At 41.8% G+C, this 27,215-nt stretch overlaps 1 protein-coding gene and 1 long non-coding RNA gene across 2 annotated transcripts in view; one reads left to right on the forward strand and one right to left on the reverse strand.

The window, feature by feature from the left end:
* LOC134799452 (probable ATP-dependent RNA helicase spindle-E) lies at window positions 1–27,136 on the reverse strand. The gene is made up of 27 exons (XM_063771849.1): window positions 26,799–27,136; window positions 26,250–26,444; window positions 23,718–23,939; window positions 23,090–23,165; window positions 22,255–22,547; window positions 21,514–21,731; window positions 21,166–21,341; window positions 20,605–20,768; window positions 18,624–18,791; window positions 17,835–17,997; window positions 16,945–17,072; window positions 15,772–15,978; window positions 15,205–15,315; window positions 14,206–14,324; window positions 13,414–13,477; window positions 12,948–13,039; window positions 12,239–12,362; window positions 10,546–10,749; window positions 9,558–9,773; window positions 7,947–8,072; window positions 6,761–6,933; window positions 4,753–4,872; window positions 4,479–4,601; window positions 3,553–3,700; window positions 2,788–2,909; window positions 2,039–2,263; window positions 1–1,131 (listed from the first exon to the last, which is right to left on the reverse strand). The coding sequence occupies exons 1-27, from the start codon at window positions 27,009–27,011 to the stop codon at window positions 993–995; spliced, it is 4,329 nt and encodes a 1,442-aa protein (XP_063627919.1). The 5' UTR covers window positions 27,012–27,136; the 3' UTR covers window positions 1–992.
* The window catches only part of LOC134799485 (uncharacterized), a 386,600-nt gene that overhangs the window by 223,714 nt on the left and 135,671 nt on the right, over window positions 1–27,215 (forward strand). The gene's annotated exons all lie outside the window — the stretch shown is intronic.

A 27,215-nucleotide genomic window follows, 5' to 3' on the forward strand; every position in this document is an offset into this window, starting at 1 on the left:
GCCATCTGCTAAAAACTTCCACCGGCCAACCCCATTGTAATGAGCATTCTAGTGAATGTTACGTTACAATAATAAAAGAAATTCGACAAATTTTAAAACGACGAATGTTCGATGTTCTGTTCAAGTGAATGCTCAAGTGTATCAGCGCCTTTAGTGTTGTTCTTACCTCAACTTACCTTACTTTGAAACGACGGCGAGGCATATAAAATGGTACTGGTTGTTTATAGCCAAAAATGTATATGTAAACATGTATTATTATTTTTACTTTAATAAACTATCGAACGTCCTACTTGTCAATAAGTTATTAGTAATAAGATTAGTCAGCACAATCAGATCATACAAAACCATAGTTTATAACAAAAAACACAGTTTATTTGCCTACGCATCAATTACGTATCGGCAAGTAAGAAAATAAAAATAAACTCTAACAACAAAAATAGGAAACAAAAGTTAGACTTAAATCTATATTTGAGATAACGGGATAATAGCAAATATTTTACTGTTATATTTATATCCACTTAATTTAGTACCTCTTCTTTATTACAGAACTACTAAGAAAAGCAGTCTATGTCTCGTCACATACATTTTACATATAAATGTGACTGAAAAAAATCATACAATACCCTGTTTATTACTGGTACCGTCGGGTGTAGTTAAACATTCCTAACTTACACAGGGAAGACATAAATTTAGAACTTAAAGCCGTTTTAATTTCACCTCCACTTGGGCACTTGAAAATACTGAAAACAATCATCAAAGACACTGGTACCATTTGGTGTAGACCTGGACGAATAAAGTCTATACATATTCACGTACCTCCCATTTTTTGTAGAGGCATTGTCAGCTTTCTTGTTTTATTTACCATGTTGTAGAGACGAGTGTGAGACATATATTCGGTGAACAATAAAGGATTATCTTCCAACACTTGAGCTTTTGACAACTGTAAACAACTATTGAATACACTGGTACCGGTAGGTCGCGATAAAGCCCCTTTAGGCGTTGAAGATTGCAAAGTCCTCCTCCTTTTCCCTGTGCGAGTTGGAATACAGATGTATGCGCATTGCGTGCGTGGGCATGGGCGGCGTGCTGCACAGCGGGCAGGACAACTCCGCGCTCGATGAGATTGACGATCTAGAAAAACGACACTATTGTATCTTATTCAATATCTGGGGGTTTTCAGAAGAAAGTGTACCTTATACTTTATTTCGAAATCCTTCTCTCGAAAATCTTCGACTCCGAATCACGAGGACTATTGATTGAAACAAAGACAAATTATGTCTCCAATTTTTCATACAAAAGTTGTATGAAAAATTGGTGTCAGTTTTGTGACGGTCCTTACCAAATGTATGTGAACGTTTTTTTCGTTGTAAATCGATAGTCTTCGTGATTCTGAGTAGAAATACCCAATCTTGTTTTTCGAAAAAAAGTAAATGGTATCACTTTTAAGTGAAAATGCCCATCTACGTGGTGTTTCAAGTGTGATAAAATATAAGACAATCCTTGTTGAAATTGTTGAAGTTGTCTTATCGTTTAAAACGCTCTCGTGTAAAACCTACTACATACTTACTAAAATAATGAAACTTAATACTCAGAGATTCTTCATCCTCTCACTTTGTCAGAAAAAGGTTTAAATTAGAGATGCACCGGATATTCATTTACTATCCGGTATCCGGCCTATCCGGCCATTGTATTAATATCCGGCCGTATGCCAGATAGTGGCCGGATACCGGATAGTAACATTGCTTAATTCGGAGTAAACAAAATTGGATTTAAGAAACAGTCACGGTCATAATCGTACTCGTTATTATTTTAAAACAATTTAAACATTCCACAGACATGCACGCGCACTCATTTCGAACCTAGAAATGAGTCCGCGCGAACGTTCACTACGGAACAGGTCAAAATCTGCACAATGCGCAACTGAAAAACCGAAATGTAGGTATAGTTCCGCCGGCCAAATATCCGGTATCCGGTCTCCGGCCAAGCAACTATCCGTTGCATCGCTAGTTTAAATCGTGCTAAAGTAATGTTAGAATACCTGTCGACCAGCAGGCGTAGCTTGTCGACCTCCCGCTTGAGGTGGTCGAGATGTTCTCGAGATATGGGGCGCAGCTCCTGCGGCGAGTGGAGCGGGTAGGCGGTGGCACAGGCTGTTAGTTCTGGTGCCGCGATCTCGAGCAGCTCGTCTTCGGGCACGGAGTTCCACTCCCAGGCGTTAGGGATGGTTTCAGGCTCGCGGTGTTTACGCCGCTTCTCCATCAGTCTGGTGGGTGGAATTGCTATTTAGTTAAGGTGCTAGAGAAATGCTTATAGTGCGAAGCAATACAACTAGACTTGAGTGGCCTTATGCTCTGGTTTCCTAGGATACGACATCCATATTAAGCCGTATTATTTAGTATGGAGACGGCCGCTATATGACGGCACCGCTATCCTAGGAAAACCGATCTTTATGCTATGTATATATAAAATTAAGCAAATAATAAGTAAATCGTACAATGGGGTTGGCCGGTCGAAGTATTTAGCAGATGGCGCCAGCATAGCTTGCTCTGTCAATCCATAGAATTGTGTCAAATTCTAGTTTATTTTAATGGAATTTTATGCCAGTCCTTTAAGCCAAATCTCATAGAACTCAACCAGCGAAAGGGGCAAGCTATGATGGCGCCATCTATGCAAAACTTTGACAGTTGCCAACCCCATTCAACTAATCAGTCCGAGCGAAGTAAGATACAGACTATGTGTATGTGTGTATGTTGGACACAAAGAGACTGATAGTGATAGAGCACTTACTTGAAGAGAATGTCGCGGATGGTGCCGGGCACCTTCTGGCGCGCCTCGTCGTCGATGGCGGGCGTGTCCTGTCCCTCGCGGCAGTAGATCGAGTAGTCCATCAGGTATCGGATGTGATTAATCTGCAAGACCATTTATTTTTAGTCTGATTTACTATATTGTTAGCTGTTAACGTTTAATAATGTCTTGAGGTCTCTTTTTGGATGGGTAAATCAACAGTAAGCTAGGTGTATATCGATTAAATTTCTTATTTCATACCCAAAAATAAACAATTTCAAAAAGTACTCGTAGCCATTGTGTATATAGCTACCTAGCATCTCGCACGGAATATCTATATCGATGTTCCATCTCCGATCGCATAGCTGCCTAAAACACTAACGACTCAGCCACGAAACGCATGCGGAGCATTCCATGTAATTGTCTACCGTTTGTCCAGTACAAACGCGAATTTTCTGAAGAATTGCAGCTATAAAAATTTCCTTTTCTATGACAAATGGTCAAAAATACGCACAGAAAAATAATCGCTTGCTTTAAATGCCGAAAAAAAAGTCGCAACACAGGAAATAAAATGCGTTTGTACGGGACAGCCCGTGGAATGCTCCATGCTCCGAACGTATAAGCTCGACGCTACCGCTGACTGCGACTGCCATACAGTGGTTGAGATAAATCAAACGTACGGCGGTAGGCATCAAAGTCTCGCGTGCAAGCTCGCGTCGTGCGCTCTGTGGGTTGGGGGTGGGGTGGACGGTGGTGAGTGTGACGTACGTTGCTGACGTCCTCGGTGTCGAGGTCGGCGTCGACGTTGACGAGCAGGTCGTGCTCGGGGAACAGCGGCGCGCCGCCGGGCGTGCAGCCCAGCCCGCACAGCGCCGCGCAGTACCGCGCACCACACGCGCCGCGCCGCAGCTCCGCCCTAATCAGATGTATACATATTAACACTTGAGTGCCGGGTTCTCTGTTCCTAGTCGCTTTCCTCTACAAAGCGGGAAAACACTAGAATCGGCTACGAAAACATGACAGTAAATGCATTAAAAGGACCGGTAGGGAAGTGGCGGAAACTAATTTCTTCGGAGAAATCTCCTAGCTCTGTAAAACAGTACTCTGTAGAGTGGTGAATTCAACTTGTCCAATGGTCCAATGTGTATTTGCGTTTCACATTTTGCTTAATGAGAGAGTGAGACGCGATGCACATTGGACAAAGAAATTGGACAAGTTGAATACCACCCTAAGACATGTTTTATAAGCTCAGTTGGGACACTAGGTTTGGGATGTAGTTTTGGAAAACCAAGCATTTCAACACGATCAACTAGTACGTTATTTTTTCACGGTAATAAATGTATTTTCTTTCTTTCTTCAAAGAAATAATTTAGTTTAATTAATATGGATCTCCTGAAAGTAATGCCTGATTCTAATAATTATTCCAATACGAAAAAATACTAGGAAAGTTCGCACAAAACAGCGCGCTGGCACCATACATATCGGAGACCGAAGTCCTCTTAAAGATCGGTCATTGGGCGTGAGAGTTGTATGCCGCAGGGTCAGCTTGTTGCTGGAGTGAGACAGAGAAATGGTGCTTACGTGGGGCAGAACAGGAGCGCGATGATGGCGGGCAGCCCCGGCACGTTGGGCGTGAGAGTTGTATGCCGCAGGGTCAGCTTGTTGCTGGAGTGAGACAGAGAGATGGTGCTTACGTGGGGCAGAACAGGAGCGCGATGATAGCGGGCAGTCCCGGCACGTTGGGCATGAGGGTAGTATGCCGCAGAGTCAGTTTGTTGCTGTGTTCGCTTTGACCCACATCAGCTGCTATCAGCAACCTGACAACAAAACCAAATATAACATAACCCCTCATGTCGACTCAAAAAAAAAAATTCGCTTCATGCATGACCGTGAAAAGGTCCTGAAGGCTATGATCAGATCTATATAGTATAAAGATGTCGTCCCATGAATAGCCAACAGGACGATTACCTTTCGTAGGCGCGCTGGGGCTCCGTGTCGAGCAGCACGGAGTTGATAGAGTTCCACTCGATGTTCACTTGCGTCTCGCGGCTGCCATACATCAGGTTGTGGACCGTTCCCTCCAGAGGGCTGAAATAAGGAATTATCATCAGTTTACTATTAATCAATACTTATTATGTTCCATTCTTTCATAAAATAAGACAGGCCGGGATACGATAATATCACCACCCCGTTTCTTAGTAAATGGCGTAACATTTTTTTTAGGCTTCCATCCCCAAAGGGTAAAAACTAGTGATGTACCGACTATTGATTTGGCCGACTAGCCGACTAGCCGACTAATCGGCGCTCGAATGGCCGATTAGTCGGCCGACTAATCGGCTAGTCGGCCAGATCATTAGTTTCGTATAAGTTCAGGTGAAAAACAATAGTTTTGCTCCTTTCTTAAAAGTATTCTCTGCAGGTTCAAAGACCTATCACAAGAATCCTCGTTCAATTTCTGTCTTTAGTTCTTTTATTTTACGATCCTGAGCAGACTGCCAGTACAGCTTGTAGAGGGTATTTCCAAGGCTCTATTTCCCGTACGTAGTCGCCAGTTAAGAACCTATCCCCTGTGGTCAGCGTCTTTACGAGCAACGTGCCTAAGTCTCTAAATTTTGCAATTACATTAATAGTTCCTCATGGCTCTACCATTAAAAAAAAAACAAAAACTGAATAATAATAAAAAATATAACTATCGAACTTGCACATGAAATTACACGAGAATCAGTTGAGATCGACCTGTAGAGGAAAACACCAGCCCACCAACATACGATAACGATCAAACGGTCAATTATATGAACAAAAGTTTCCGTTTGTACCCTGAATAGGTATTTTAGTAAAATAAACATAAAGCATATGGTAAATATTGACTATTGATTTCTTTTTTTTCTGTTTTGTTTCACTAATAAAGTGCCGACTAATCGGCCATTTTTGCCGACTAGTCGCCGACTAATCGCCGACTACAAATGTGGCCGGATAGTCGGCTTTCCCGACTAGTCGGCGACTAGTCGGTACATCCCTAGTAAAAACGGGACCCTATTACTAAGACTCCACTGTCCGTCCGTCTGTCTGTCTGTCACCAGGCTGTATCTCATGAACCGTGATAGCTGGACAATTGAAATATTCACAGATAATGTATTTATGTCGCCGGTATAACAACAAATACTAAAAAGTACGGAACCCTCGGTGGGCGAGTCCGACTCGCACTTGTCCGGTTTTTGTACATACCAATTCGGTTGAACAATTGAGAACAATCAAACTAGTATCTGGAATATGAAAATGAGGTTTAATATTCCTCCAGGTCCGCTGCAGGGGACCATCGAGTGCGCCGACTTCTGGCCGAAGGGTGTCGTGTTTCGGAGGTTCCGGGGCAAACTGCCGAATCCGACACAAGACCAGACGATTCAACGGAGCCACGCCGTTTTGTCGCCTAAAGTGTTTAGTTTTTTATGTTTATATAAAATGCATATATATGTTAGTCTGTAACACAGAAAAGACATCCTCCAGACTGAGCGTAGTAACTCTACCCCCTCTGCCACAAATACGGTAGTTTTACTCCATTTTCGAGTCGAAAGTGACTTTGTGTGACGTCCGTGTCTTTGAACGGACCAATCACGGCACGGGACCTCGCTCACCTCGTCCCCCGCACCCCCGTATTTTTGGCAGCATCGGTTTCATGAAATAATTGCTATAAACTCGGCCTAGAAGATTCCTAGTCTATGGTCTGTAAGGTATTTGTAATATGGGCCTTGTTGCCCGATTTAAATGTTAAATAAATAATAAATATAATCTGAAGGGCCCCTTGAGGCAGCAGTCGGTGTAGCAGTGGCGGGCGTCGGGCGAGTCCACGTCGCGCAGCTCGCGGTGCGCGTGTTTCATTTGCTCGCGGTTGTAGGCGCGGATCTGCGCCATGCTGAGCTCGCGCAACGACTGTCGCAGGTCGTGGTTCAGCTGTATACGACAATAGGTTTAATATAACCTGAAGGGCCCCTTGAGGCAGCAGTCGGTGTAGCAGTGCCGGGCGTCGGGCGAGTCCACCTCGCGCAGCTCGCGGTACGCGTGTTCCAGTTGCTCGCGGTTGCAGGCGCGGATCTGCGCCATGCTGAGCTTCGAGTTCAGCGCGCACGCAGACTGCCGCAGGTCGTGGTTCAGCTGTATACAACAATAGATTATTGATAATATTTCTAACAGTTATTTGACTCAATTTAACATCGCGCCGAAATAGTTAATTGCGATACAAGTGCGGAAAAGAGGAAATACCTATTCGCAGGTGTATCGTACAACGTTTTACAGTACATATGGCCCTTTAAACTTTTGACATCGCACGAAAAGTGCTATTTTACGCACTATAGTTCGTTTTTTTTTAGCAAGGTAAACAATCTTGATGTGTCTTTTAATTGAAGAACACATTTCAAAAATAAGTTACGTCAAATATGTAACAATTATGAACCTAATACGATCATTTATATTCTTCTGCTTTCATAAGTAATAGTTTTTGATTTTTAAAAAGCGTTTTTCAATTAAAAGACATGTCACGATCGCTTACCTTCTTACAAGTTCTTTCTAATGCTAAAAAAAACGAACTATAGTGCGGGAAAATAGGACCATATGTACTGTAAAATTATTTTAAGCGTTTTAGCACGGATCCACTTTGATGGCTCGGTATAAATGCAAAACATTGTCACAAAATTGACGGAGAGGCTTGACACGCATAACACTAATCTAAATTTGATAATCGTCTTTCTCCAACGTTCTTGTATTATAGATATTCGTAGTAGGCGATTTGGGTAGGTTCTGCTAGAATAGGAAAACTGATTGAAGTCTTTTGGTCATTCCTCAACCTCAACTGACCTTGGACTCGTAGCTTTCCTCGCAGGTATGGAGAGCTCCTTGTTGAGGCTATCGTTGCCGCCTTTGGCCAGCAACTCTCGAAACCACTGCGTAACCACCGAGTATATCTGTCGAGATAACTGAACCCTCTCATGTTGTTCCTCAACTGACCTTGGACTCGTAGCTCTCCTCGCAGGTGACGGCGAGCTTGGCGTTGACGAGCTCCTTGTTGAGGCTGTCGTTGCCGCCTTTGGCCAGCAACTCTTGAAACCACTCCGTAACCACCGAGTATATCTGTCGAGATAACTGAACCCTCATGTTGTTCCTCAACTGACCTTGGACTCGTAGCTCTCCTCGCAGGTGATGGCGAGCTTGGCGTCGACGAGCTCCTTGTTAAGGCTGTAGTTGCCGTCTTTAGCTAGCAACTCGATCGACACCACTCCGTGCGCCACCGAGTATATCTGTTAAAAAAACGTTGTCTAAGTTCGAAACGTGATAACTGTAAATGATTCAAAATTGAACCAAGTAAAATTAAAATTTTCAATAAACTTAGTCTGTTCTATTCCTGAATTTTAAAGCGGTTTTCTCATGTAGCGCCAGTTAGATAACCACCTATTTAGGTGAATGGAACCTAATACCTGGTCGTGACTTACATCGATCAAAACCACCCCTTAAAGTTTTGACTTGGATCAAAATTATAGTTTCACCAATCTTAACTTCTCAAGTCCAAAAAGACAAATGAACACCTAAAAATGCAGAATAAAATCTGATTCGCAAGAAAGAGTTTTCCCGGTGTGAGGTGTAATCAGGGTTTCTGCTCGAGAATTCTCGAGGCGAGAAATCTCGAGAAATTTGTCCTAAGTCGAGACGGGAAAAAAAAACTCAATGCCTCGAGAACTCGAGAAATAAATCTCTTGTGATAAGTAAACAGAAAACACGCATATAACATGTGATTTGTCTATAGTGTATTTCTTTAAGTAGTTAAATTAATGTAAGCAATGTTTTTTTTACATTTTTAGGTACCTACTTAAACTATTCATTGGTAGTTAACCAACCAACCAAAAATATGAACTGCCTTGATTCCGTTCCCTATCGTTCTGGTTCCAACCGATTTTCATGTTTTGAAACTTTTGAACTATCATGACATTCATGATGTGTATTTTTATTCAAAAACGCTTTTAATAAATGTGTACCTAACTATTGCCTACTTATAAAAGCAAAATAATGTAAATGATCGAATACCTATGATTTGTTAATTGATACATATTTGCTGTGATTTCGTTTTCAAAAGTGTTTTTCAATAACAATACACGTCAAGATCACGTATCTTCTTCTTTTCTTTCTTTTCATTCTTATGCTAAATAAAACGAATTATAGGACCATGTAATAACAAATATTCCAAACTAAATTACTATTGACATATCAAATCAGCCCGACGATATATTCCTATTAGCAAAATATCACAATTTTAGCAGCTTCATTGTTACGTTGATATTACGTAGTAAAACTTCTGTAAGTTTGTCACATCGAGTTAAATTGGCTTGAATATTTTTGCCTAATAAAATATCATATTGTGATTTGTTTACATTTTGTTAAATACTTACCTAAAGAAATACACTATAGCTAGTATAGCTTATCACATCGCCAGCGCGCACGCCTCCATCTATAGTTTGTTTTTGTTTGTTGTTGAATTTTTGATTATTAAGTGGAATTTATGGTGGCAAAAAATGTACCATATGTTTGATTATTGAACTTACCTACGATTCGTATGAGTCTGATTTGTAATGAAGCAAAAAAAAATGAAAATAACATGGTGACCTGTACAATTTTCAAAATTTCTCGAGATACTCGAGAAACTCGAGAAATCCTGGTCGAGAATTCCCGTGCCTCGAGAAATTAAAAAGGCCGAGAAAGCAGAAACCCTAGGTGTAATATAGCCACCTCACCTTGGCATAGAGGCGCGGCTGGCTCACGAAGCGTTTGAACATGTCCTCGGCGCGGAGGATCCAGTGCGCGTGCGACTCCAACAGCGGCGCCGGCGCCACCTCCGCCAGCCGGCACGCCATGGCCAGCGGCGGCGTGCTCAGGCACAGGCCTGGGGGCAGCTCGCGCAGGCTCGAGATGGCGAGGCGGCCGAACGTACCGAAGTCGATGTATGCGATCTGATAGGGAAATCAATTCGTATTAAATAAAAAGACCCGGCTGCACGAAACGGTATGCCATAATTTTATTTTATGGTCTTCATCAGCAGTTCCACTTTACCAAAATGTCGCTTTGCGAGAGCAAATGTAGTTACGAGTACTATAAAAATACTCAAATCACTATAGTTGTGCCTATAAAAGTACAAGAATTCCTTAGATTTCTCAAGAATCCCTTCATCAGATTCATGGCCTATGACAATGTGACGAACTGTAAAATATACACTTATATACACAATCAAGGCTGCGAGACATCGGGAAAGGTACAAAAAAAGATCCCGATGAAGGAGAACCTCCTCCTTCGAAACAAGAGTCAGATTTTTAATATTCTTGGAAACTATTATAGTTTATATTAATAACAATAAAGTTGTCCCACCTCGACCATGTCGGTATACGAGGCGGTCACGTGGTCCCCTGGAGACAGGTGATCAGTGTAACTCAGCAGCTTACCGCGGTTGAGCGTTGTTTGGATGCACAATTGTGATCTGTGCGGGTGATATAATTAAAATGACCCACCTCAACCATGTCCTTGAGCACCTTCTGTACCCGTGCTCTATACACGCACTGGTCACTAAACGGGGCGGCTACCAGGTCCCCAGGAGACACGGGGTCCGTGTAACTCAGGAGCTTAATGCAGTGGAGTGTTGCTTGGATCTCGTTTAGTTTGCTCTCTGCGGCCTCTTGGTTGCCCAAGCTTGTGAACTCTGCAGGTGATATTATAATTAAAATGACCCACCTCAACCATGTCCTTGAGCACCTTCTGCACCCGTGCTCTATACACGCACTGGTCAGTATACGGGGCGGCTACCAGGTCCCCAGGAGATACGGGGTCCGTGTAACTCAGGAGCTTGCTGCAGTTGAGTGTTGCTTGGATCTCGTTGAGCTCGCTCATTGCGGTCTCTTCGTCGTATTGCACAAAGAACTTGCCCACGCTTATCACCTGTGCAGGTGAAAGTAATTCTATACTAATCATAGTTTACTGGTTAAAATTGTAAGTAACCGAAAGGTCTAATTTTTATTTCCATTCCATTACAATAGTTACAAACATTACATTAAAAAACCGGCCAAGTGCTAGTCGGACTCACGTTTCAAGGGTTCCGTACATTAAGTCCGACTCACGCTTGACTGCACATTTCTATTCCTGTCATCTATAGATAAAGAATTATTTTGTGTATTTAGTTTAAAAATTTTAGACCCAGTAGTTTCGGAGATAACGAGGGGGGGGGGGGGGGGGGGGTTACCTCTACAATTGACACAGAGAGTGTATTTTACCTCTTTTACTGAGACTATTTTTTAAAGAATAATGAACATATTTGCTAAGTTGTTTTCTTTGAATTTTATACCTCTGTATCTGAGATGACGTCAATTTATAACCTCTTTAACTCCGACTATTGCAAATAAATTTCCGCACTACCTAAATTATTTGTGTTTTAGTTTGGTATAGCTAACGTCCGGACGTTAGTTAGTTTAGATAAAAATATTTCGAAGGTTAAAAGCTCGATTATTACATACTTAAAAAAAATCAGTAGGTACCCGTTAACGAATGTGTGAAGTCTATAGGTCTCAACTTTAATGTAGTAGTTTCTATTTTTTAATACTCGTTCAAAATAAATATATAATTAAGTCTCAAATATTCTGAAGCAGTCTGGAACTCATGCATAATGTTTACAAAATCATTATTTTATTTAATAATTGCACCTCTATAACTGAAATAACCTACATTCTCACCTGTTAGTGATACCCTCTGTAAATGAGACAGATATTTATTTGTACCTGGCTATCTGAGACACTGGGTAAGTGGGATACCTCTTTAAGTGAGACAAAATTTGCTGGACCCTTGAAGTCCCAGTTATCCAGGTTTCACTGTAGTTTGAAAAACTTTATTTTTTACCCCCCAAAAGTGGCCCCCATGTTTAAAATTCATTTGTTTATGTTACATGTCCATCTTTGGGTCACTAATTTACATATGTGTACCAAATTTCAACTTAATTGGTCCAGTAGTTTCCGAGAAAACAGGCTGTGACAGACACACAGACGCAGAGTGATCCTCTAAGGGTTCCGTTTTTTCCTTTTGAGGTACGGAACCCTAAAAAGTATCAAAACTAAAGAAAAAATAAATTATACTGAGAGGGTAACTTCTACTTTAACAGTAGGTATAATTAAATACGCTATACAAAATAACAGTAGGTATAACTTAATACGCTCCCTTCGCGCCTCGAAGTTTGCAAGAAGACTAGGTTTTACGACCAAGGCCACGAGGGGTGGTGTTCAGCCAGCCTAGCCAAGATGACAATCGCTATCGCTACGACAACGAAACGCTTTGTGTCTCTCTATCACTCTTCCATATTAGTGCGACAGTGACAGTTGCGATTCGATCGCTATGGAGTGTAAGCGATTGGCATGTTGGCTACGCGGCCAGTTTTTGTTACCTGGGTCACTTTGAGGGGAAAATATGTCTGGTCGATGCTGGGCAGCCGCGGCACTTGCAGCTCTTTGGGTATGGCCGATCGGCTCTGAGTCATCTTCTCGGCGAGGGCTTTTGCTTCCTCCAACCTACGAGAAAAATGTACAGAGGGATTTGCGATGTGACATTAAACACGGAAACAAGACGCGCTGGCTGCTGCAGTGGGTGAGGTTCTCAATGGGCTAAGGCGCTCACAAATATGCTGAACACGCCTCTATTGTGAGAGCGTTAGAGTGCGTGTTCAGATATTGTGAACACCTTGGCCGCTCCGATATATCTGATAGCAACTGTACATACATTCACCCATTTTGAAACTGAGCTTTTAAAACAGAATACGAATCCATATATGGCGGATATGATATTCAACTCTATTGATGGCTATTATAGTTCAAATTTAAACAAATATTTTTTATTACATGCAGTGGGTATGGGTACACATGGGTAGGTTAGATATAATTGATAGAGTATTGTCTTTGTTAAATCTACGATAACACAACACTTAGGCCCATTTGCACCATCCCACTAACCCGAAGTTAACTGGTTAAACTGTTAGCCCAGTGTCATTTTGTACTGGTAACCATAGTAACTCCAGGTTTAACCAGTTAACCCTGGGTTAATGAGATGGTGCAAGTGGCACTTACTAAAACTATGAAAGGTTAAAAAAACAATCTTACGGTAACAGAGGTATTCTGATGTCCATCTTCAGTTGTCTCGCCTTCACAGCCTTGTACACTGCCAACAATATTTGGCCAGGGATCGTTGGGTCCTGATAAATACACATATCAGTTTATATTTCCGTAGAGATAAAAGATTTCTGCTCAATCTAATGGGAAATGGGTCTAATTTAGCATGCAAGAGTTGACCCGAACATGCATACCCTCGTAAAACCCAACATAGAACGTTTTCCAATTTTTAATTTGAACCTTGTTCTATAAGTAAATTGGAACGAATTTAGTTTGTTTCAAAACGCAATGAAACAAAAGAAATACTACTTTGTTTCATGGAAGGTTCAAATTAGTATGCAACTAATTTGTACATTCTAATGTACATTTAGACTCACGAGGATACATTGCAAGTTAAATAAAAGCATATATAAAGTGTCATTTCCTTAGTAAAATAATAAGTTTAATATAGACTTACTCCATCTGCAGATTTGCCGCGGCTACAGGTTTCTTCGCTAGTCGGGAAGGTCAGGAAAACTTTCCTGGAAAAAGGATGATTTTGTAAGTTATGTTGGCCGATATACAGGGTAAAAAATGTAACCGCCAGCCATACTTTGCGTAGTGAATTTAAGTGACTGAACAATTTGGTTGTTTTATACATTCCGTCCGTCTGATGTGATGCCGCTGATTTCTATCGACCCGATGTCGGCATTGGTCCCATATTAAAAGTTGTTCAGTATAACCTATAAAGCCACTACGCAGAGTATGGCTGGTAGTCAAAATTTCACCTTTTAATGTTGAAATGGATAAAGAACATAATCGGGAATAAATAATAGCTCAATAGGCAATGGTAAAAAATCAAAATAGGTTTGTCATGACCCTGCCTTATTTTTTTTCTTCTTATGGCTTCTTCTTCTCTATTCTTCTTTGTAAAGCCAATCAACAAACAACTTACCGAAAATTGATGGTGTGGACAGGGCCACGTCATGGGGCGCCCACCAGACCACATGACGAGAGAAATGCTAGATATGAGTGAGGAGCCTGGGTGCGGGACGCGGGAGGCCAAGACAACATGGATGGGTTTTGTAAAAAGTAACCTTGAAGAAGGAAGAATATCACCTAAGACGACCCAGGACACACGCTCCTGGCGACGCCGTAGAGCCGACCCCAAGTAAGTAGGATGAGGCTAGAAAGAAGAAGACCCTACCTCTATCTGTTAACTCTATGACTGTAATCGCAGATGTAGCCGTCATGTGAGCTTTGTCGTTACCTGCTGTTGTTGTCGAAGGTGACGCGTGGTTCTTCCTTGATGAGCTCGTGCACCTTGTTCCTGATGGCCGCGGCGTAGATGTGGCCGGGCTGATGGTCAGGGAAATTCTTCAAGTATACCTGCGGAATACAATTGATACTTGTGTCGATTCGCAGCATATGGACATATGCTAACTACGACGTACTAACAGGAAGATAGTACTAACTAGTGGTTAGGTGGATCGGCTTTGTCTTGTCATTCGTTGCCATGTTATAGAACCCGTGCATGAACTATAGGGGGCAGCATAGGAGCCGTCAGATATTTGGCGCGAGGCGTAAATGTGTCGTTTATGCTTCCGATGTAGCCGACAAGATGGCAGAACCTACTTACTATGCATAAGGAAACACCGACGAGAACGGTAGATGGTAGCACTTTGGCAATGTACATGTGCACATATGTTTCCGATTCAGGCCACAAGATGGTAGACCCTCCAACGCGCACGGTCCCTATATTCTTACGGTTCACTGGTTGAACCTTCGTTATTGGATTAAAATTCCCCAAACTCCTTTTTTCCCCAAACATGTTACACTATTTCTTCTAACAAAATTTGCTACTGGTTTTTCCGTGGTTTCTCCTGACTGACGGGACATAATAACAAGAAATGGTTGTTAACCTCAACTTATTTTGTGGTAGTGTGAAGGAAAATTTATTTTATGGTAATTTTATTTAACTGCCTACGAAAGTAACGATAAGTTACTGCTGAGTTGGGTCCGTTTTGTGACGCACACTGTTCTGTTTCTTTCTGCTATTGTTGTTTGTACATGTTTTGTGATCGTCACGAATATATGTCTTATATAAACTGAAATAAATGGCATACACTAAGAAAAAGGCCTCCAGTGCCCCAAGCTCTCTGAAAATAATTATTCATTATTTTCAGGGTTTCTAAAAATAATTTGATTTGTTCCAATACTTCTAATAGTATATGTCTTTTATCTGTTTTTATCTATAGTTAGTACTTACTGTGGTGCGCGGGTCAAGTCCGCTTAGTTCACGTAGTGCATCTCGCTCGCGCGTCTCGTTCTGCGAGCCGTGCACGAAGTACTGCGGGTAGAACGCGCCCGCGAGTATCACCTGTGGACAAAAACAGCGCCATTAGCAAACATCGGAATTTATTGTAGGGACTTCCTATGTCGATAAACTCAACTATCGTTGCTTTCCCTCGGAACTCTTAGTGATCGCTCTAAGTTATGTTTGTAAAAAAACAGTTACCTTGTGCGCTAGTAAGCGGTGGTGGCCGAGTGGATATGACGTCCGACTTTCAATAGGGAGGTCGCGGGTTCAAATCCTGGCTCGTACCAATGAGTTTTTCAGAACTTGTGTACGAAATCTCGTTTGATATTTACCACTAGCTTTTCGGTGAAGGAAAACATCGTGAGGAAACCTGCATACATCTGCGAAGAAATGCAAAGGTGCATGTGAAGTCCCCAATCCGCATTGGGCTAGCGTGGGGACTATAGCCCAAGCCCTCTCGCGCAGGAGAGGAGGCGTGTGCCAGCAGTGGGACGTATATATGCTGTTTATTATCACCTTGTGCACGAAGGCGAGATGGTTGCGGGCCCAGGGCGAGCCCTTGGACGCCTCGATGCCCTCGCGGCCGAGGCGGCGGCGCAGCTCGCGCACCATGTCGCCGAGCTCGCGCAGCGCCCGCAGCTGCACGTAGAAGCGCCGCGCCCAGCCCGCTTCGCTGTTGCCTTTCTGCTTGAAGAACTGCTGTTGCCGGAATTTGTCCCACACCTAAAGAAATAAACATATAGAAACCTTATTGTTTGGAATCCTCTATAATTCTATGTTCATCATTGGCCTGTAACATCAATAAAATGATGGTTTATACAGCGTCAATAAGAGTGCGGCACTTCCGCAAATTACTAGTAAGTCCACTGTGAGAGCGGCAGCCGCGACCGCATAGCTGGCAGGAGAATGCCGTGCCCGGTGACGAAGGGGGGAGAACGGCGCGCTGGTGTCTCAGTTCTCGCCTACTAGAACTGACTTCTATGTTAAACGCTTTGATTAAGTTCATACGCAGCGTTGAGAGTGTGCTTAAACGATAGAGGGCAGTACGAGAGCCCCCTGTCTATTTGCTCGAAGTCTAAATGTCAACACAACTTTGGAAACAAATCAAATTAGTTTATCAAATATATTGATTTGTGTTTTATAAATGTCAAGTTAAATTTTTAGTTTTAGGCCATAAGATGGCTGACCCACAGCGCAAGGGAGCGTGCGTGAACTGTAGGGGACAGAACCAACCAATTGTCGTGAAGTGTCATGTCTAAATTTTCGATTCAGGTCACAAGATAGCAGACCTCCCAACGCGCACTATAAAAATCAAAAATAACAAAAAAATATCTTTCGATTCTTAAAATTACATATTATAATCTTCGTTTTATTTTTATACCTATGTAAGATTGGTATTCCACCTGTCCAATATATTTGTCCAATGTCAATGCGTCTCACTCTCTCATTAAAGCAAAATGTCAGACGCAATACACATTGGACAAAAAAATTGGATAGGTGGAATTGGTATTAGCTTAGGGTGATCCCTAAAGATCGGTTTTCCTAGGATAGCGGTGCCGTCATATAGCGGCCGTCTCCATACTAAATGGATGTCGTAGTATTTGTATGGAGACGGCCGCTATATCACGGCACCGCTATCCTAGGAAACCAGAGCTTAAGCTAAGTTTTTACAGGTAAAGGTATACAAACTTTGTATATGTGCAGGTAAGCGACGCAGTCGCTGGTGGAACCATCGGCCCAAGTCAGTTTGGCGTTGTAGGCGTTCAGGCGCTCGCGGAACGGGCTGCTGCATACGTTTTTCACCGACAGTGCGGCGGCTGAAATCAACAAACTATTTTAACATCGTTAAATAACCGTTTAGTAACTTTTATTAATCTTTTGAACGCCAAACGGCGCATCCATTTGCCGTGCCACTGACGCCACGGGTGTAAAATTTAGTTTTGTGAATAAATAATGTCAATCTAAAAGTGGGGTTTTTCAGTAGATTTTCATCAAAAAACGTTCGACGTCAAATGCCGTCCTTGGCGTCGTTGTCACGATTTTGCGTTGACGTCAATTGCCGTCTGTGGCGTTCAAAAGGTTAACAAAGAATGAGGGCTCTTTGGAGTCTATATGCACGTCCTCACCGTACCTGTAGGACTTATTAAGAAATTTAAATATTTTCCATCGGAATACAGTTACATTTGTTTTGTTTGTTAAATTTTTACCAAAACCAAAATCAACTATATTTCCTTCCCTATAGGTTCAAAATTCACTGGAAAATTTTCGATCTTTTTCTTGTATGGCCTTAGGAGGATAGTTTCATTGTGGTCATTCGTAGACCTTATTGGAAATACATAAGATCCACCAATGGCTAGTTAATGGTTGCTATTTAAGTCCAAAGCGATTGCCATGGGCTTATAATCTTTTAAAGGTATTTTAATGGTTCTTTACAATAATTTTAGAGGCAACATCTATAGAAGATAGAAAAGATTTACATAGATTTAAAACTGCTATACAACCTTGTCTTATACATTTAACACCCATACATACATACAACTCACTGCCTTTTTCCTCAAAAAACGAAAAAATTAATTCACCCATAATGATGCTGTCATCCAAGCATCCAAAGATGTGTCCCAGTATGATGATCTTGGAGACCTTGACGTCGAGCGGCAGGCGCGCCATGATGCGGCCCATGTACGTGAGGTCGCCGTCTGATGACGACCACTCGCCGTCCACTGTCTTCTTTAGGGCTCCGATCTAGATGTTAAACGAAACAATGTCAAAAATCAGGGCGGCGCGATCAGTGCACGAGTTGCAGTCGCCGCGAGCACTCGAGCCTGAGGAAGGACCCCCGAAGGGCCCGAAACATGTCGCCAATAGCGACTAAAAATTCAAGTGAGTGAAACCGTTGTCGTCTAAACAGTTTAATGTCAAAAATAGGTATGAAATATTCCAAATCGAGTCCCAAACACAAGCACATAAGTAAAAATTTAATCAGGGGTTTTCTTTATTTGTTTTTGGGGTCCGCAGCCCACTAATTAGGAATTCCTCCATTGACAAGACTGCTGAACGCATCTTTAACTTAAGCTTCTAGAAATACTTGCAGAATCTGAAATTGAAAATATCTTGTGTTTTAACGTAATAAATAAGAAATCTAGTATTTCTAACTTTAGTGGCTCTGTGAGCTGCAAACCTCGCGAGCCCAAAAGCGCCATTTAGAAAAAAAAATAACAAAAATCTGGATTTTTCATTTCACAAGAATCGGTTAAAAAATGCGTCCAAATCCAGCCTGGGCAATATAAAATAAATTATATTGCCCAAACTGAATCACCCCCTACCCCTCAGGGTCATCCTGGGTTTTAGAATACATTATCCTATCCTACCTCCTTGAGCACGAGCATGGTGCGCTGTATGTTGGACATCTCGGGCGGGTCCATGGCGAGCGCGAGCACGTCGCTGGGTGGGCCCATGTCCAGCATCTTGGCTAGCAGCACGAGGCGCTCCAGCGGGCAGCGGACGATCTCAGGCGGGCTGTCTTGTTGGAACTTGTCCTGTGTACAAACAATATATTAGAACCAGTAATTATCAGTCGTAGAATTAGATTGTATAGAGCACATAACACATACCAACACATACAAATCGTCTGCTAACGAGACGTTCCAATAACTTCGTACTCTGTCAGAAAAACTAATTGATGTCCACTTTATGCCTGATTTCCTTCTATGCTGACTTCGCTCGCTAACGTCGGCAAGCGTACGAATAAACACAGTGGTATATGGGCATCGGTTCTCAACACAGCGACGCCGACGTCCGTAGCAGATTTATTGCTAAGCTGGTTGTACGCACAAGAGTCGGGTGTGTAAAAAGTGGAAACAAAACAATGTGAAAAATTTGCAGTGGTCAATTGAGACTTGAAGGATATGTCTCATAGAGACCATCATACGACGTGAGAGGCATAAATATCATCACAACATTCACAACAGTATACCATCGCCCACACTGTTAACTGTACATCGGTGGACCTTATGCCTTTTGTAATAAGGGTCCACCGATGTACAGCTAGGAGTGTTGCTGTTTGTACAGTATGACTCACGTAGAACTTGGCGGGCAGGAGAAGGTACACGCGGCCGTCACGCACACGACCCCCGTTTCTCGAACGATATTAGACTAATATTATTACTCCACGAACTGTCAAATCGTATGGGTTACCATGGCAACACACTAATAATATTAGTCTAATACCGTTCGAGAAATGGGCACCCAGCACGTTGCTCGTAGTTGTTTTTTGAGGCCCAGATCAGGCTCAGATTTGAGAAGTTGGTCGCAGAGTCCTCTACTAATATCATCACAATATACAGTATGACTCACGTAGAACTTGGCGGGCACGAGACGGTACACGCGGCCGTCACGGACACGACCTGCGCGACCAGCACGTTGCTCGCAGTTGTTTTTTGATGCCCAGATCAGGCTCAGAGTTGAGAAGTTGGTCGCAGAGTCCTCTACTAATATCATCACAATATACAGTATGACTCACGTAGAACTTGGCGGGCACGAGACGGTACACGCGGCCGTCACGGACACGACCCGCGCGACCAGCACGTTGCTCGCAGTTGTTTTTTGATGCCCAGATCAGGCTCAGATTTGAGAAGTTGGTCGCAGAGTCCTCTACTAATATCATCACAATATACAGTATGACTCACGTAGAACTTGGCGGGCACGAGACGGTACACGCGGCCGTCACGGACACGACCCGCGCGACCAGCACGTTGCTCGCAGTTGTTTTTTGATGCCCAGATCAGGCTCAGAGTTGAGAAGTTGGTCGCAGAGTCCTCTACTAATATCATCACAATATACAGTATGACTCACGTAGAACTTGGCGGGCATGAGACGGTACACGCGGCCGTCACGGACACGACCCGCGCGACCAGCACGTTGCTCGCAGTTGTTTTTTGATGCCCAGATCAGGCTCAGAGTTGAGAAGTTGGTCGCAGAGTCCTCTACTAATATCATCACAATATACAGTATGACTCACGTAGAACTTGGCGGGCACGAGACGGTACACGCGGCCGTCACGGACACGACCCGCGCGACCAGCACGTTGCTCGCAGTTGTTTTTTGATGCCCAGATCAGGCTCAGAGTTGAGAAGTTGGTCGCAGAGTCCTCTACTAATATCATCACAATATACAGTATGACTCACGTAGAACTTGGCGGGCATGAGACGGTACACGCGGCCGTCACGGACACGACCCGCGCGACCAGCACGTTGCTCGCAGTTGTTTTTTGATGCCCAGATCAGGCTCAGAGTTGAGAAGTTGGTCGCAGAGTCCTCTACTAATATCATCACAATATACAGTATGACTCACGTAGAACTTGGCGGGCACGAGACGGTACACGCGGCCGTCACGCACACGACCCGCGCGGCCAGCACGTTGCTCGCAGTTGCTCCTAGACGCCCAGATCAGGCTCAGAGTTGAGAAATTGGTAGCTGAGTCCGCTACTAAGATCTTCATCAGGCAGAAGTCAATCACTGTAGAAAGGTATTTTTTCATTAGTGCTACAAATAACGCATTTTAGTGGCATATTTATTACTTTAGTGAACTCACTCTGGAGCAAACATGTACAACAACACATCCTACACCGCAACAGTATCCTCTCAGTTATGTAGCTACATATTAGCTGTTCTACATTTTTTCTATAAAGCTTAAGGAAAGAACTATTGCTTTATTCAGCTGTCTAACCGGCGAAGATTATAGAGAAGTTAGCAGCGACAAACTAATTTTATTAATTGTCTGTTGAATGACAAATAAATCGATAGCTAGACGCTTTCTCTCTGTGACGCGACTGCTTTAGGCTAACATTATTAGGGTACAAATCAGTTCAGCCGCTTGGAAAGTTCTCATGTAATTTTTATGGTGGTACTGTACCATATTTGATGTCGGGCACGGTGATGGAGCTCTCAGCGATGTTAGTGGCGAGGATGATCTTGCGGTGGCCGGGCGGCGCGCGCTGGAACACTCGGACCTGCTCGTCCGCCGTGATGGTGGAGTGCAGGGGCAGCACCCACCAGTTGTAGCGGGGACATTCCGGGGATATTTTCTTTCTACAACACACATAAAATAAGGATGGTTCTTTAACCCCTAATAAAGTCAGGAATTATGCAAAATTAAACCCTTTCACTTTGATATAAAGTTCAAAATCAGGTGGGAAATATATTAATACTTTTTTACAAATTCATCATCAATAAAACCTCATAGCATTTGACATGGACTTACCTCAATTGCAGGTCAGTTAATGCATTATACTGTTCCTCAATCTCATTTATTCCCGGTAGGAATATCAACACAGAAGGCAGGTCAGCCTCCGACCGGTCGGTGATCTTGTCCTCCGTCATGTCAATCTGCTCAAATGCGTTCACCAGCTTCACAACAAGATGGTACATCTCGGTGATTATGGTTGGTTCGTGAGCTTTGGGCATACAGGCTTCGACGAGCTAAAATTGTGAAGATGTTTAGATTTAGAATTTAAACTGTTGTGAGACATACTAACATTGAATAATTTTACGGTTTAGACTCTCTTGTTTTAAGTCACTCGGAAGCAGACCTAGGCTCTCTGAAACATGTCGCGCGAGTGACTTAAAACAAGTGAGTCTAAACCACAAAATTATTAAATGTTTAGATTTTGCAAACATTTGATTTAACCAGGCAGGCATGCCTGCCTTGCCGCCTGCAAAAGATGAATTTAACCATGATTGCTTTAATTGTATGGCTTACACACGTGTATTGAAAGTTTTTGTACATTTAAATTTTTCACTTCATAACGAGGAGCTTCAACGAGGGCACTACCGCCGCCCCCGTCGCCTGCACCGAGCAATCGGTCGCGGAGCTGCAGCCCGCAGACTTTGTCGACCCCCAACGCGTGCTCCCGTTGAAGCACCTCGTTATGGAGCGAAACATGTCGAATAATCTTCAACTTACACCTCTCTAACAAAACCTTTTTTTAAATTAATTACTCACCGAACCAAATTTACTCAGCTGCTCCAGATAAAACGTTTTCACGGAGAACATTGGATCCTTCTTATTCACTTGTATGCAAGAAGCCATGTGCTGCCCCCTCGGCGTGGGGATCATGAAGTAGTCAGCAAACTTCTGCGTTTGGAACGTGGCCGACATCAGTATCACTTTCACTGTTGGCGACACTGTGTATAGCAGCTTCTTGACGACTAGCAAGAGGAAGTCCATGTCTTGACCGCGTTCGTGGACCTCGTCGAGTATTATGTGGGTGTATTCATTCATTGTTTTGGCATTTACTGAAATCATAGTTTTTATGTGAAAGATATTGTAAATATCAGTGTTTTCACATTTCTTTGGTATTATGGGTTCATGTATTTATCTGGGTAGGTATTATTAACAGATTAATAATATAACACTTTTTTTACTTACTTACTTATGAATATTGTTTGTTTGAGAAGGAAAGGAGACATGAAATGCTACTTTATTTGGTTTATGAAAGGTTCGATCTAATCTAATCTAATACCTTTAGACGAGCAATTCTTGTTTATTTATATATATATATATATATTACGGGGATCTCGGAAACGGCTCTAACGATTTTGATGAAATTTGCTATATGGGGGTTTTTGGGGGCGATAAATCGATCTAGCTAGTTCTTATCTCTAGTAAAACGCGCATTTTTGAGTTTTTATTTGTTTTCCGAGCAAAGCTTGGTCTCCCAGATATTTAGATTGAAACGGATTGTATATTGAAATACATATTGGGCCTTACGAGTTTGAGATCACTTTGGTAGACTAAGTCATTATGTAACAGTGTTCTAATTGAAGTGTAATCATACCTAATTTCTGCAATAATACTCCTGTTGTCACATAATGGATCCTTGTGTCATTAGATGTCCTGTTCTCTAGTCCAACCTGTAAAACATTAATTTTTTATTATGTAGAACAGCTAAAATATTATACTTTATTGATAAAAATAAAGAAAGAAATAAACAAACATAATAAAACTTAAAAACCTACAGCTAAAATGTGTGATGATGTGTGTGATATATCCAATGGTCTGTTTATCCCTTGTCTTTAGGTTTTCGTCCCCAATTAACATGTTATGCTGTACTGTATACAATGTCATATTCTAATAGAGGGGTTCTTGTTGTCCCAAACAATATTATCAACCATAGAATGCTTATAATGCTTATATTTTGTTGTTAGATATAAGTTTTCTTTTGGTTTTCAAATGCACCGCCTACAATCTTTTCTGCTTTGCCTTAAGGTTGACTGGTAGAGAATGCCTCATGGCATTAAGTTCGCCTTTTGTACATTAAGTTGTTCTTTTGTGCAATACAGTTCAAATAAATATACAAAATAGCAATAAATAAATATAAATATAGTTTGTTTAACTAATTAAAAGGTATATGTTAGGATATGTTCAGAAATTGTAATATTGTAAAAATTAAAGAGTGATCTTACCTGATAACCGACAAGCCCACCAACATCCCATCCCCGCTCCTGCGCAACTCTTTTAGCAATGGACATGGCAGCGATCCTCCTCGGCTGCGTGACTATGATCTTGCAAGCTCTGCGGTGCTGGTGGCAGTCGTCCAGGATCCACTGCGGCACTTGTGTGGTCTTGCCACAGCCTGTGGGCCCTTCTATGATGACAACAGGGAACCCTCTGATGCGATTTAAAATCTGTATGGAAACAAAAACTACAATAATTTTTTCAGCTAAAATATTGGTATTCAGGAAACCCCAAGGCAAGAGAAACTTAGTATCAACTTCAGTAATCTTAAGCTTGAGAAGGAAGGTAAATGTTTAGTATAAAAAGATAAAAATTAGTGTCATAGCATTAAAAACAATATTAGACGTTATGAATCTCATAAGCTTTTAGGTAGTCATATACATAGTTGGTGCTCTTTAACCTTTAACCCCTGTAGCACAGTACACTAAGAACAGTAGTGAATCTAAGGCCGCTCGGCAAGTTATTTGCCTACTCTTGCGTTGGCGCTTAGGGTTGTCACTTTTATTTTTAGTTAAATATTTGCGTATTATGAGTAGCACTACGTTTCTATTTATTATAATTTATAATATTATGAAAAGTTCTATCAATTCATAAATGAAGTATAATTAAATAGTATTTTATGCAATCGTGATATAGTACTAGAGAGCTTTTCAGTCGAGTACCGTGTTTTACCGCCTGAGTCAGGTACGAGATTGAAAAGCTTCATTATATCACTATGTATAGGTACAATACTTTTTCTACGAGTCAACAAAAATAATACTTTCGGCTCGAATCGGAAAATGAATTAGATTTCTACTAGACTTCAACAAGTTACGATACGGATAATTTAAAGATATTTGTAAGATAGATATGTCAAATTTGACGTTTCCGCGATTCTGGAGGTCCTCTTGAACGATTTCGACAAGTTATGACTTAGATATCCAAGTCACATCTAGTCGATATCTAATGTAGATCTAGTTGATCTCTAAATCGTCTCAAGATCTTGTGATTATCTCGAAATCCGAATAGGCCTGAAACTTGTAGAATCATACAAACAACCCAAACCAAAAGTATACAGCTAACAGCGCGAGCAGCCGCGATACTTTCATACTGGTACGCGCCCCGGCCACCGCGCCCAGCGCGTTGGTCAACGACACCTTCTCGTAACTCATGAGGCCCTGGTACTTGATCCGCGCTAAATTAAATTTTTAGACAGTTGTTTTCTCGATTTTGGCCACCGTAGCCTATGGAGACTAACAAGCAACACTAAATGGTTTTCGTAGTCTATGGATATTGCTATATTAAGGGTGTCACATGCGCGTTACTGACTTATGAACCAATTGTTTCTACTATACAACCTAAAATAAATAATTAATTTGAGCTATGGTTTTGTATCGTCCTCTTGATCGCGGCGAGCTGTGATTGGCCAAATCGAAATGAATATTATAGTTGAGTTGGGAGCCCATACATTAAAAATACCCAATTGCAGTTTGGTATAAGAAATCTTAATTCAAGAATTACAGTCGATCAGTAGAAAAAATACTATTGCCTGTATTCGAAGTCATGATCAAAAAAATTAAGGCCTACCGATACCGTCAGAGTAGACAAATGCGAGCGGGCGGGCAGCGTACTCGAATGCACGCGATCATAGTCGCGGGACGGCCCACACTGCCGCCACCGTATTCCCCCGTATATTATGCTAATGTGTGCGTGGAAGGCGTGCGTACACGGCGCCCGGCGCGCACGCACACATTCAAGCCGGTAACGGCACATTTCTATGAAGATTCACTACTGTTCTTGTACTATGCCTGTAGTCCCTGGGGTGTTAGTTGGCCAGCCAAACAACAACCTTGTAGATTTCAATTTAGAATAGAATTTTTATTGCTATTTTAGATGCAATATTCTACTCTGCAGGACTCAAGAGGTTACAATTTCAAAATGACTGGTACAGATATAGTGCATAATTATTTTTCACATCACCTAATCAGAAAATGGATTTTTCTTCCCTGCTAGGAGGGATCAAAGTGGCACTTTTCTGTTCAACGACATTTCATTGCCAGTATAAAATATTAATATAATTAACTATTAACATGGTATGTACAGCCTGGCAAAATAGAGTAGAAATTAAAAAGTGGCAACACTGTAGTGTCAACACTAAGATTTTTTTATTTTCCTCATAGTTGATGTGAAAAGCAGTATATCACACGGTATCAAAATTATTTCGTCTTGGGCGTTAACACTTGAATCCCTCATTATGCTCAGGATTCTACTTTAGAATCCCTCACTACGTTCGGGATTCTATTGTAGAATCCGTCGCTTCATTCAGGGTTCAATGTACACCCTTGACGGAAATATATCATTTTGATCCCTTGTAACACAAACTACTATTCCATCGTATTTTGACGGAAACATAATGTATCATGTCTTGCTATTTCACACAGTCTCGGTACAAAAAGTACTGACTTGACTGAAGTAGCAGAAGTTATAAATACAATATTTACATCAGTTTTAGAGCTGTTGATGGATAAATTGTTGGTGTCTTCTTTCATTTGGAACGAGTACTTGCTGTACACTTCAGTCATGGCTTCCTCCGTCAGCTCTCCAATATTCGGCAGAGATGTTCCCAGTGAGGACAGATGCTCCAAAGACTCCAGTCGGTCGGACATGCTGTCCCAGCGATCATGTTCGCTTTCATGCTGTTGAATAACATTTAAATACAATTTTATGGTAAAATAACAACAAATAGAAACCATTTTACATATTAAAACTTATACATACCTAAATACATTCAATCATAACATTATTAGGGCATAATCTTATAAAGAACATTGTGTAAACTGTACTAATAATACTTCTAAACAATTTATTCTAGGTCGGCCAAGTTTAAACTTGTGTAAACCCGTTACCACATATGCAGCCATATATGGCAGTTATAATATCCAACTCTATAATAATAGCTATTAAAGTTCAAATTGAAACAAATATTTTTTTACATGAAGTAAGGGGTTAACAACAAAGGTGACAAGTTTTGAAAAGCCACAAAAACATACCTTCAAATAAGCCGCAATCTCCCGTTCCTTAACTTCACGGGCGTAATCAGTGCCGCTCAAAATAACTGAATGCCGATGATCTTCTCGTCTGTTCAGCTCATTTAGCGTGTCTTCTTTCGTGATACGAAAACCGGCAGTTAAGGGTCCTTTAAGTTTTACCACATTAGACTGCGATGGACGAGGGTCGTTGAAAAACGACCGCAATTCGTCCATTTTTCCTCTTTTATTGTAACAATCTGGTTACTGATCATATACTTCAGTAACCGAGATCAAGTGTTGAGGTATATTGAACACACAACAATTTGGCGATAGTGAAAAAGTAATGGGTCGCATGAAATGCGATCCAAAGCAAAGAGTATAATAATATATGTATAGTAAATGCGATCGTTGTTTTGAAAGCAAAAAAAGTGATTAGTG

This window comes from Cydia splendana, chromosome 18 (assembly GCF_910591565.1).
Source record: "Cydia splendana chromosome 18, ilCydSple1.2, whole genome shotgun sequence".
Classification (NCBI taxonomy): Eukaryota; Metazoa; Arthropoda; class Insecta; order Lepidoptera; family Tortricidae; genus Cydia; species Cydia splendana.

Coding starts and splice junctions, on each gene's coding strand:
- LOC134799452 (XM_063771849.1), bottom strand. CDS start 27,011: ATGGACGAATTGCGGTCGTTTTTCAACGACCCTCGTCCATCGCAGTCT. Junction 17,998..18,623: donor CCATGCTCGTGCTCAAGGAG/GTAGGATAGGAT, acceptor TTTAACATCTAG/ATCGGAGCCCTAAAGAAGAC. Junction 4,602..4,752: donor CCCCAGCGCGCCTACGAAAG/GTAATCGTCCTG, acceptor TTTTGTTGTCAG/GTTGCTGATAGCAGCTGATG.